At 37.8% G+C, this 13,031-nt stretch overlaps 1 protein-coding gene across 3 annotated transcripts in view; it reads left to right on the forward strand.

Moving 5' to 3' along the window:
- The first annotated feature begins 232 nt into the window (after nt 1-232).
- Nucleotides 233-13,031, forward strand: part of LOC124158460 (DNA/RNA-binding protein KIN17) — a 46,162-nt gene continuing 33,363 nt past the window's right edge. Inside the window, exons 1-5 of one of the 3 annotated variants that reach the window (XM_046533559.1) lie at nt 233-268; nt 403-658; nt 749-970; nt 1,077-1,173; nt 9,266-9,422. In XM_046533559.1, the coding sequence (XP_046389515.1) occupies nt 450-658; nt 749-970; nt 1,077-1,173; nt 9,266-9,422 (685 nt within the window). In that variant the 5' untranslated portion in view covers nt 233-268; nt 403-449. The other 2 variants (XM_046533560.1, XM_046533558.1) reach the window with 2 other exon arrangements.

Consider the following 13,031-nt stretch of genomic DNA (forward strand, 5'->3'; position numbering starts at 1 on the left):
TACCAAAAAATAAAGGCCAAAATTAAATAAATATGGTAAATGTTAGCATAATCACGAAAAGAGAACTAATTTTGACAAAAATCGCGTCTGTTTCAAATGTTCGCCATTCATTCCCATACGAATTTTGTTCTCAAAACAGCGCCAGCGGCGACAACTGGAACTAACTCCAGACATGCTCATTCTGCCCGTTTACAGCCCACGTTGGACGGCCTTATGAATAACGTAGGCTACGAAATCAGTCTTGAATGGGAAGGGAAAGTGAGGGAAGGTAGGCATCTCGTGATTAATGATGTTTGTTATGCAAGGAAGAAATGCGCTATGAGTGTTAACTTCCTCGGTATTTCATAGTTGCTTTTACATTGCAGATAAAGATTATTTATAGTTCTTTTTATTGGAATATAGGTCATATCAGGGTTTACTAGAGAAGTAAGTAAATTACCAACTTCAACATGGGGAAACACGAAGTTGGAACTCCTAAGTATATAGCAAATAAAATTAAAGCAAAAGGGCTTCAGAAGTTGAGATGGTATTGCCAAATGTGTCAGAAACAGTGTAGAGATGAAAATGGATTTAAGTGTCATATGATGTCTGAATCACACCAGCGTCAGCTGTTAATTTTTGCCGATAATGCTGACCGTTACATTGACGAATTCTCCAAGTGAGGTGACGTTCCAATGTTTTGAGAATGTCTTATGTCTCCACATACCAGATTTGTTAATAACCTGTGTAATTTGTTTTTCTTATTCAGGGAGTTTGAAGAGGGCTATTTAGAATTGTTGAGCCGACAATTTGGAACGAAGAGAGTTCATGCTAATCGCGTTTATCAGGATTACATTTCTGAGAGAAATCACTTGCACATGAATGCTACTCAGTGGGAAACGTTAACGGAATTCGTGAAATGGCTCGGCAGAGAAGGAAAGTGTGTCGTTGATGAAACTGAAAAGGGGTGGTATGTCCAGTATATTGATAGGTAAGTGTACAGCTTATGAGCATAACAAGCTTACATCCTTGTACCCAGTTAATGATTTGTATTAATGAGTCTTCTAAATATACCGTTACTATCTTAAATACTTTAGGGATCCAGAAACGATAGCATTACAGGAGGCTCTCGCAAAGAAAGAAAAAATGGACAAAGATGATGAAGAGAAAATGATGCACTTCATTCAAAAACAGGTAGGTAGTTATCAGTGCTCATGGGTGCAAAAGATCTAGTGGCAATATGTACCTTTTAGTGGTAATCTTTTCTTCAATTTAATTCATAGGAGAATTTTTTTAATATCACGCAACGTATTCTCTTTCATTACTTTCAGTATTTCCCAGCCATTGGCTGTCTACAACTTCTATAATTTTTTTTTATGGTTTCAAACATCCATGGCATCGCAGGTATTTTGATTAAGGGCAAGGAATATGGGATGGTAGGAATGCGATTTTGGGGACTTATGTTTGGTTTTCACAGGCAGGCTGTAGTCCAAGGGAAGAGAAATGAGATCATTAGCAGTGACTTAGCGAATTTATGAAGTGACCTTTTTATACAGTTCAGCAGGGAGTGAATTTGAGATCTTTTCGAAGGTTTATGTTGCTGATGTTCTACGAGGCGCCGACTATCCTGAGAACTATTGTGTTTTCTCTGGTTTAAGTTTCTTGAGATGAGTTGCTGCAAAATGAAGCCAATCAGGTGAAGCACACGATAGAAGGGGTTTGATGGTGATGGAGTAAAATGACCGTTTCGTTTTCAGGGAAAGCGGTGAAGATGAGTGAATGAGTGGCCGAATACTGTTTCACACTCCTTGTCAATTTGGGTCTTGATGTGGTAGGCCCAAGGAAATTTCTCGTCAATGTGGACGTCAAGATACTTGACTAGTTGCCGTTTTGGAATTTTGGTTTTACCGAAGTATGATGAGGGATCTTTTTTGGCTTTCTGTCTTCTTGAAAATACTGTATGGGTGCATTATGAGGTATTAATTGAAAATTTCCATAATTTGGTAGTCTTTGTAAACGCCATGACGATCTTGATGGCAATCAATCAAATTCAGGGTTTGAGCTCTTGATAGTGGTGTCATCAGTATAAAGATACCGATGAGTGGAAGGTGAGGTTGGGGTGTCATTTACTAACAGATTGAAAATGATTGGTGAAAGAATGGCGCCTGGAGGCATTCTGAGGAAATTGGGCAGTAAAAGGATGAGGGAGAATTGATTTGGACGTAGAATGTTCTTTCGAAGACAAATGATTGTAGGATTTTAAGGAGATACAGAGGAATATCTTGGGATTGGAATTTATTTATCAAACCCAGAGACCAAACCCAAACAAAAGCTGCTTCCAAATTGAGAAAGGCAGCATTTGAAATGGTTTCTGGAAGGTTTTGTAGGATGCCGACGAAGATCTTGAATTTTCTTGTCCATGATATGAGATCTATGTTTGCGGAGAAGTCGTTGGACGCAGTTTCGAAGGGCATTGTAGTGAGCTTAATTAGATGGTAAGTGGGTGTGCTTCCGGAGTTTTCGTGCAGCCGTTGAGTGATGATGGTGAGAATTTCTGCAGGAATGACATCAGGTAGGGCTTTAGAAGGCACTTGGTACGATAGCTGTGAAGGGATGACTGTAGTGAGTTTTTATATCCAGCCGTCGGCATCACTATGGGAATTAAGTGGAAGCTCAGAGAGGAGATGGGTGCTGTCACCAATAATTATGAGGAATTTTTTGTTATTTATTTTTGCTTTGGCAATGGGAATGCGGCTTTCCAGAGAGCATGAGATGACGTAGATGATGGGGAGATGATCTGAAGAGCCATGGTCTATGATGCAAAGTTGGCTGGAAATTAGAACATTTTTGGGAAGCACGATGTCGAGTATATCAGAGGATTTGTTGCTATATAATTGCTTGTTCTTTTGTAACTATTTATGGGGAAATATTTTATGACAAATTGATTGTGTTATAATGATCCTCGTGGGGAGTGTGGGCCTGTAGAAACAAGTTGGATGTGAAGTGCATGAACCTTCTCCTTTCAAAAGCACTCTAATTTGCTGTCGTGTCATGCACGGTGGTGTTAGAAATCTATTGATTTCATGCAAACAAACTTTCTCTTTTATACCTAAATGCATGAACTGGCCTTTGTGTTTGTAATGAGTGATGAAATCAAATAACTGATCAAGTCAAGTAATACTAACTGAAAAGAAAATACAAGGTGTGTTCAGAAAACTAGAACTCCAGTTTTACATTTGTTGCGAGAGTGTAGAGTCCTGACTATCAAAACATTCTTATTATGTTGGCATACATGCCCCTCAAGTGTGATAAAATTTTCAGCTGTATTCATTGTTTACTTTGGCAGCCGCTAAGGTTGGACGTGTTCTAAGGAGTTTGGCAATTTTCAGCTCACACGTCATTGCTTGTGTATGAATTTTTAGCCAAAAAATATGTACTGTAATGGTGCCCCAGCCTCCTCATTCGCCAGATATGGCTCTGTGTGACTTTTTGCTGTTTCTTTAAATAGGGAGAATTTAAAGAACCATCGTTTTACAAGCATAGGTGTTATTGAAAGAAATCACTGACAGAGCTAAAGGCTATCGCAAAGAGTGAGTTTAAGAAGTGTGTCAAGGATTGGAAGAAGCTCTGGTAGAGGTTACAACTTTAATGTAGACGAAAGAATGAATATCAAAAAAACTATGTTCCTATTATTTTCTGAACATACCTCACACAGTTAAACACACGTGGTGAGCGGAGTGGCCCTTTGAAAAGTGTTTGCAATTCAGAATGTGCGGGATATTGTTTTAAGTTGCTTCCTAGTAAGCTAAAAAATTGAAACTTTGGCAAGTGAACCCATGAGCGATTGCTGAATATTGAAATATGTTTATCATTTTTTATTGATGGTCAATGTTACTTGGATATTGAGGCTAAAAGTAATTTTATCATAATTTTTGTGAAATCAGTAATTATTAAGAAAAGGCTTCGAAAATAATTAGCTGGGTCATTCCATGTCAACTCAACCAGGGTCCCACGTCCACCATCTCAGATTTTGATAATTTTTTCCCTGTTGTTAGTTTCAACCTTAGTTAAGAAAAATCCAAAATATTAAAGACCCATTGCAAGTATTTTCCAAGATATGAGTGTTTGAAGTCAATGAGGCGCACACAAAAATTCTGCGCACCGGTCAAATTATTCAAAACTACCATATTTGTGCCCCTGTAAAACCTAAACCAAACGAGTGAAGCTAGTAAAAATTTTAGAGGCTATAAACATGCTGCTATAGTGTTCAAAACTGTTATCAAAACGATTTTCACTTGACAACTTTTTTTTCTATAAATGTTCAAAAATTGCACTTTTGACAAATTTCGACAAAAAAGTGACATTTTCAAATACTTGTAAAAATCACATATATCAAATGAAAGCCATAAAAATCTCTGTAAGCATGGTTTAAGACCACCAACTTTAATATAGAGTGAGGTTTTGGGCAATTTTGGATTTATTTGTTAATAAATCTTATGAAAATCATCATTCCGCTAGTGTTTTTTGTTGAAAAATGCCACTTTTTCAACTTCTAATAACAAAAAAGGGACACCAATTAGGTGGCTGAGATTTTTAATATAACTTGCTCTATACTCCCTCTTTCAGGAAAATTAAACCTGAAGTTGCTCTCATGATGGATAGTGCTTCTATGATTTATTTTATCGATGGTTGTAAAATGGCGGGCTACTGCACTTATGTTTCAGGGCTTCCCCCAAAAGGGGAGTTGTATTTGAGTATCAAAGTTCCTGTTAACCCCTATCATTATTTAAATTTAGCAGGCAATCTATTTTTAATTTCCAAATAGTATAAAATGGAAACATTTTAGCAAATATATGTATTTACTAGATAATTGCAATTAGGCAAAAACTGGTTGAATATGTACCTATTTGAAGGATAAGTACATACCTCTGACCTCTAAGCCTGATGGTAAGCATCACAGGCCTTCTCAATTGCAGTGACTTTGGAATCTGGTAAGGTACACTGCCTTCCTGTGATGGTCTTACGCTCTGGTACATGCATTAACACATCAGTCAACATTATCCAGCACTAATCCAAATGTTTTGGCAAAATGTTTGACCTAGCCTTCCCCTCTGGTGTCATGAAATTCACAAGAATTTCACCATCCTCAACTGTTTGAACAACACAGCCAATGTACCATCTGTTTTCATACACAGCAGCAACATAATATCCAGGTGTATGATGAAAATATGTGGGAAGTGGAGACTTTTAGACACTTGTAGTTCAAGTCCGCTTTTGAGTTTGAGCACTTTCAATATGTTAGTTACTTTCAATGGAATCCCAAGTTTCATGTTGCCATGCTTTAGCTCTCAACACAGAGTAGACATCATTTAGATCATTAGTCTTTGACATTGAAGATTAGAGTTCTGGTGTGTCGACTACTAATTTTATGAATTTGGACATCCCTGGAGGTTGTGAAACTTTTTAGTTTGAATTTCCATGTTTTATGTAATGGAGGGTTTTGATATCTGCTTTACTTGAAAACTTTTGGAAGACAAATGTCACTAGACCACATAAACTCAAGATCAAGGACTGTGCTAGATAAATGATCTTCGATTGGAATTGAAAGGTAACCTAGTATGGAGAAGGGGGTTTCGTCATATCTCCTCTACAGGAACTGTCTCACCAGATTTTTAGGTTTGTCTCCTCCACAAGTGTGTATATTTGGAAAAATATGCATTCTTACAATAATGCTGCATTCCATTTGGGGCACATTCTAGACCACTCAGAAAAAGCTTATGGGAAATTAATGTGCAGACAGCAAGAAAAATTGAAATGCACAGCGGAAAATCTGTGAAACCTGGTCAAAAGTTATTCCCTTGATGTTTAGCTTTGGCTTCAAGTTTTGAGGACATTCAGGTTGAAGATGCATACTGCCCACCTCATTGTATCAAGCATGAAGATACATTGAAGCATGTTAATACAAGTTTTGAAAGAGCTGTTCCCCAATCAAAATTTCAAATTTGAGTAAGACTAACAGATGAAGTTATAGTAGGAACAAAATTCACTCTTGTCAAGTAGTCAATTCACTCCTGGAAGAAAAATTGAGCACATGCTTTGATGTACCAGGACATAGTTTTCATAATTAAGACAGAGAGTTTAAATGTGATAATTGTTTTGATTTCAATGCAATGATAGATGATCTCAAAAAAAATGTGAAGAATCAAACCGGGAAAAGCAGTCGTAAGTTCTTACACTGGTGCCAACAAGATGGACTGTATCAAAAATAGCTGAAGTGTGCAATGTAACTAAATAGCAAGTGAAGCAAGCTCGAGATCTGAGGAAAAGGAAAGGTATACTTCCAGATGTGACCTGGAAAAAAGGAAAACAGCTAGCTGATAATATCAAAATAGGTGTAATTAAATTTTAAATTCAGTAGGTGTTTGTATGGAACACCAGAATATTATGCTTATGCTAGATGTACTTCCTTCAGTTAAAATAGAATACAAAGATACAATGAAGTGCCTAGTTTGTGACATAGGTAACAATCGGTGTATGGTGCACAGGTGTGAGCAGTGCCGAGGTAAAAAGCAGCTGCGTGAATTGCTATGCAACCATTTGGCTAAGTAGTTATCAGATGATTTAACTCTTACTTATTTTCAGAGGACACATACAGATCGTACAATAACTGAGAACGTACAAGTAAATGTACATGATTATATAGACTGGCTTGCCAATATGGTGAAAGGCCTTAAAATTAATGATTTTACTGCTGTATCTCAGGCCAAATTTTTTAGAAGAATTGAATATCGATAAGGTCATAATTTTACTTGACTTTGGTGAGAATTTCTCTTTCATTGTGCAAGATGCCATTCAGGGATTTTTCTGGGACAACCGTTAGGCAACAGATCATCCACCTGTTATCTATCATAAAGTTAATGAAAATGTGTCCTACATGACCTTTTGCATCATCAGTGACTGCTTGGATCACGATGCAGTAGCAGTATATCCCCTATGAATGAGCCATGGCAATGTATAAGAAAATATTTTAGTGATAGAACTGCAAGCCAGCATAAAAATTCAAAAATATAAAAAAATATATGCTTGCATTAATCAGGCTTTGATTTGTCAGCAGAATGGCATTTTTTGCCACAAGTCATGGAAAAAGTGTATGTGATGAATCGGCGGAACGGTAAAATGTTTACCTACAAGAGCCTGTTTACAACAACCCAGTGGACAAAACATTTTATCAGTGTGTGATTTGAGTGAGTTGATAAAAATGTCGAAGGCATAAAAACATCGTATGTTTCCAGTGCTGATGTAGAGATTTGGAAATCAAAATTGAACATGCGGTTTTAAAACTCTAAAACAATTAAGGGACAAGACCTCATCACTAAAACATTTCAATCAGTGAAAATGAGTAACAATTCAGTGGACTTTCTCTGCCCAAGTTCAGAGTACCGAAAAAAGTTGATTTACAAAATAGAAAAGCAAGATCATGTGCCAAAGAACATTATTAAAAACCCTGGAACTTATGTCATCACAGTACATAAAAACAGATGGTACATTGGCTGTGTTATTCAAACAGTTGAGGATGCTTACCATCAGGCTTAGAGGTCAGAGGTATGTACTTATCCTTCAAATAGGTACATATTCCACCAGTTTTTGCCTAATTGCAATTATCTAGTAAATACATATATTTGCTAAAATGTTTCCATTTTATACTATTTGGAAATTAAAAATAGATTGCCTGCTAAATTTAAATAATGATAGGGGTTAACAGGAACTTTGATACTCAAATACAACTCCCCTTTTGGGGGAAGCCCTGAAACATAAGTGCAGTAGCCCACCATTTTACAACCATCAATAAAATAAATCATAGAAGCACTATCCATCATGGGAGCAACTTCAGGTTTAATTTTCCTGAAAGAGGGAGTATAGAGCAAGTTATATTAAAAAACTCAGCCACCTAATTGGTGTCCCTTTTTTGTTATTAGAAGTTGAAAAAGTGGCATTTTTCAACAAAAAACACTAGCGGAATGATGATTTTCATAAGATTTATTAACAAATAAATCCAAAATTGCCCAAAACCTCACTCTATATTAAAGTTGGTGGTCTTAAACCATGCTTACAGAGATTTTTATGGCTTTCATTTGATATATGTGATTTTTACAAGTATTTGAAAATGTCACTTTTTTGTCGAAATTTGTCAAAAGTGCAATTTTTGAACATTTATAGAAAAAAAAGTTGTCAAGTGAAAATCGTTTTGATAACAGTTTTGAACACTATAGCAGCATGTTTATAGCCTCTAAAATTTTTACTAGCTTCACTCGTTTGGTTTAGGTTTTACAGGGGCACAAATATGGTAGTTTTGAATAATTTGACCGGTGCGCAGAATATTTGTGTGCGCCTCATTGACTTCAAACACTCATATCTTGGAAAATACTTGCAATGGGTCTTTAATATTTTGGATTTTTCTTAACTAAGGTTGAAACTAACAACAGGGAAAAAATTATCAAAATCTGAGATGGTGAGCGTGGGAACCCCCAAAAATTGGTTGAGTTGACATGGAATGACCCAGCTAGAATTAGAAAAGAAGCTTAGTTATGAGATTTTTACAATGAGAATTTTAAGTAACACCAATTCTAAACCTAGGAATTTTAATAGCTGTTTTCTTATTTTTAGTGTTGTCCTCGTTGTTCATTTATTCCTGTGAAATCATAGGTTGAAAGAATGTCAATTATGGCATTACGAATCCTAAAGAGTGTCATGCCATTTTAAAATGTGCTAGCAAAGTATACCGAGAAAATATGAGTAAATTTTATGTTTATTGGTGAGGATGTGATGAACTAAATGAAAGTGTGAGTTGAAAATGCTGATGTCGTTCATAATGCTAAGGGTGGTTGGTGCATGATATTGATATAGCATGTATGCATGACTGTGTAATCTCTCCTCTCACTCTAAGTCTCTCTTTAATTCAAAGTTTTTGAATTTTGTGAAAGCTATTTAATTTATGCTGTGTAGTGCGTCTTTTTGGAGAGTAAACTTCGGTGTTTAAATTTTAGAAGAAATTTTGTTTTTACGTGAGGAATCTAGCTGTAAGTGAACAGAAAAAGGAAAAGGATGTCTCAAGGGTTCAAATCCAGTCAAAGCCTCTGAAGGCACCCTAATACAAATCCTGTGCAAACAAAGAGGGTCAAGGGAAGGGACTGGACCTGTTACTCTGGCCTGTGGCCGGTTTGGCCCTCACCGACCTCAACCAACCTCGGGCCTCTTTAAGCACTGCTTTTGTTGTGTTGTCTTGTAGATAGAGGAGGGGCGAGCGCGGACGCAAGGCGGTAGCAGTGCACCCACGGAGCTGGTGCGCGACAAGGAGGAGCCTTTGAAGCTGAATCTGAGCCTGAAGGCCAAGGCGGCGGACGATGAGCACAAGCCACCCACGACCAGCCTCCTCTTGCTGAAAGGTGAGAGGGAGGGAGAGTGGAAGGGAGACTGAAGCGAGGGCTATTTGGGGAGGCACTTACACGTGTTGTGGGCCTCTTTAGGTGGAGTAAGTTGATTGACGCTTGAAATCTCCAAGTGGGTAATCAAGAGTGCAGAGAGACGAATGAGTCTGTGAGTAACCAAAAAAGTAACTTATCATTTCGTATATAGGCAAGAAATTATGATATTCTAATGCTTATTCACCATTGCGAATGATGGCAGTTGAGGTAGTAACAATTCTGAAGAAAAGAGCATAAAATTAGAGGTGTGCGAATAGTATCCGCGAATACTCGAGTACCTCGAATACTGGAAAGTATTCGATATTCGAGATCTCGAATAATTATGCCAAAGGTACCGTCTCGAATACCTCGAATACTTTGAATTTCGCGTCATACACTGTCGCTCGCACGTCGCTGGTAGTTGACTCGGAAAAATGAGGAGAACTCTAGTCGTTTAGTGCATGCAGCGCCGTTTTAGGCATGCTGACGAACTACATCAAATTCGCGGGTTAGAGCGGTGAAAAGAGTTCGACGTGGGGAACCGAAATTGATCGAGTGAAAAAAAATCCGAAAATCCCAGGTGTCCCCCATCAGGAGAACCTCAGTGCCGTGGGATAGCAACATTTGCCCATTTCCCACGATCCGCTATCCCCTCCATTCAGCATTCCCCTCACCCACTCTGACGATTTCCTCTTCTCCGAAATCAAACAAAAGATCCCAAATCGTGCAGGGATCGTATTACGAAGACCTTGGCTTCGAAAAAAAATATCAAGTTACACGAAAACAATAAAAACGTGTCTTGCGCTCCCCCCCCCCCTCTACTCACCCACTGGCCTTTTTCTGCTTACCTGCTTCGAAGTTCCCCATTTCTGGAGGTCAACTGCTGCATGAGTTATCTACTAGCCCAAAAGTTGTCTTACAATGACTTTCGGCAATTGATATTACACTTTTATTGGATTGAAATATTAGTAATATGCACATAATTTAAGAAAGAATAAGACCAAACATGACATATTTCTGACTTTATGTAAGCATTTTACGCCGGAAAACAAATGCCGGAAAGACGAAGAAATACGATGGAGGCTTAGTATTTAGGTGTAATGCTCAAATAGGGTGGTTTCCTATTATTTTTTATTGCCTAAATCGAAATATTAATACTCCTGGAGTACGTATTTAACGCTTTTAGATGTTTGTAAGACGATACCTATTTTTCGCATTAAAATTAAAAGTGATAATTTTCAAGCGCACGAAAACGCGATGGGTAAGTATGAATGCCGGGAAAAACTCCGCGTGACGTCGTTCTGCTTCCCGCTGCCGCGAGTGAGGTGACCTTGGGGCAAGGCTCTGAGCGCTAATACGACGTAGGTAGCCGAGTACCATGCTAGCTGGTAGCGCTTGGCTTAAATAAGGATTATTAATACCTTATGAAATGAAGAAAACTTTCCGACCTTAGCCAGTTTTAATAAGTGATTATTAAGACATGTTTCCCTGAGCTCTGTGCCTCATGTATGCATTGGTAACCTCAGGCGATGTAAAACTCCTATCCTCTCGTGTGGAAACTAGGTCTCTGTGATGTCACGTGGAGTGGCATCGCATGGGCGCCAATCTGGCCTTTTTCAAATGAGGATAAAATTGACCATTGACATTGGTCTAAACCGGTATGTCTAGAACCAAATAATTTGTATATTATGGATACACCAATGGTGGGTAACGAATCACAATCAATGCCTTTAATTTTTTTAATGAAGGAAACTACCCTATTGTTTACATAAAATTAAAATATTCCATTAATCAGCTAAATTCCTGTTTGAATCCTTTAAAGGCAATCACAATTACTCGCCAAAATCTTGGGTTTCCTGCTGCGTAGGCGACCTAGTCAAACATTTTCACATTCATCGTTTAGTATTCGAGGTATTCGAAATTCGAGGTATTCGAATATTCGAGCAATGATTTGATATTCGAATTCGAGAAATCTACTATTCGACCCATCCGTAGATAAAATCATCGAGAAGTCGAGTCGAATTTGAGTCATTTGCAGGTCGGAAAGTGAGAGAAAAGAAATCTTGACAAATTAAGAAATTTCACTCATTTTCCTTGTTATTGTTTGAGTCTGGATATTGTAGTTCATGGAGCAAGACATTCGTTAAGAAGAGTCTTGCAGGTAATCGCGCACTCTCAGCTCCTGCCAGTTTCATCCCCTCTCTGCATTCTCGGTCCTTTAGTGCAGTTGGATGCCCAAATTTAAAACCCTCCCAGCGGCATTGACTCACAATCAAATTATGATATATTTATACGTATTAGTTACATGGGTAACTGTTGCTTGCTCTTAAATTGCAGTCTTTGTTGCACTATAGCAGAATTTTCTGTCCATTGACAAAATTTCAAATGATGTTCTACCATCAATATGAATTAATTTAATGCAGGAATTGTTTCCATTCCAAAAATGTGCTCATAAAATATTCTTATTTTATTTTAAACCTTTGATAAACCTCATTAACTATGCATTTAAGTATATAATTTATTTTGCTGATTTCTAGAAGGTCAAATCCAATGTTCACATCTCATAATGAGTGGAGTAGCTGCGACTCCTCGGGATACTACTATTGCCACTAAAAAGGTAGAATTTTTACCTTTAAGCATTTTTCATGAAATTCTGCCAAAGCTACATAGGGTCGAGTAATGTATTGTTTTGCTCATTTTTTATTCGACTACAACAATGAATCACTAAACAGTGTTTAAACGTAACTGTGAAATGATGCACTGAATTGTTGAGGCCTTTACTTTGTAGAATTCCATTATATGGTTGGAAGGAAATTACTTTGCTTTTCTACAAAACACTCACTTTATTGCCAACTAGTTTCGGTTACACTGTACCATTTTACACACTAGTCTTGAAAATGGTACAGTGTAACCGAAACTGGTCGGCAATAGAGTGTGTGTTTTGTAGAAAAGCAAAGTAATTTCCTTCCAACCATGTAACTGTGAAAACTTGTGAGGCATTGCTTGTATTGCCCTAATGTTCAATAAGTATAGCTGGATGGTGAATTGGTTGTAGGGTCCGATGTGGAAGATGATCCGGTCACTAGTGATGATTCTCTGTAAGACCCAGACCTCAATATCAGCAGCGATGATGAAGGGGGAACTTTGGAATTTTAGAGTTCGGAAGCAGGGACTATGGAGATAAGTCCCGCAAGAGACTCCGATGAGAGTGTTTTGCCTTCAACAATCCACCCGCATGAATCGAGTGAGTCTTCCTCTGCACATCCAAACTGCTGTCATGACTGGAGTAATCCCTCTGGAAAATATACCCTTTTATTGAGGAAATAAAACTTGGAAAAAAACAAATAGGCCATCCGTAAACTAACTTCAAAGTCTTTCTTGCAGACCGCCGACAAAACTTTGAGTTTGAGGGACCGCATGGCATAGCTAGGGAAATAACAGCAGCATTAGTTGATGGAACTCCTTTAGATATTTTTCACTTTTTCTAGATTCAGATATTATAAAGGAAATGGTAAAGTAAACTAATCTCTTTGCAACAGAAACTCTTATGTCTACTGAAGACGTCGGAGAGCAATCCAGATTACACTCGTG

The sequence above is a fragment of the Ischnura elegans genome, chromosome 5, assembly GCF_921293095.1.
Source record: "Ischnura elegans chromosome 5, ioIscEleg1.1, whole genome shotgun sequence".
Lineage (NCBI taxonomy): Eukaryota > Metazoa > Arthropoda > Insecta > Odonata > Coenagrionidae > Ischnura > Ischnura elegans.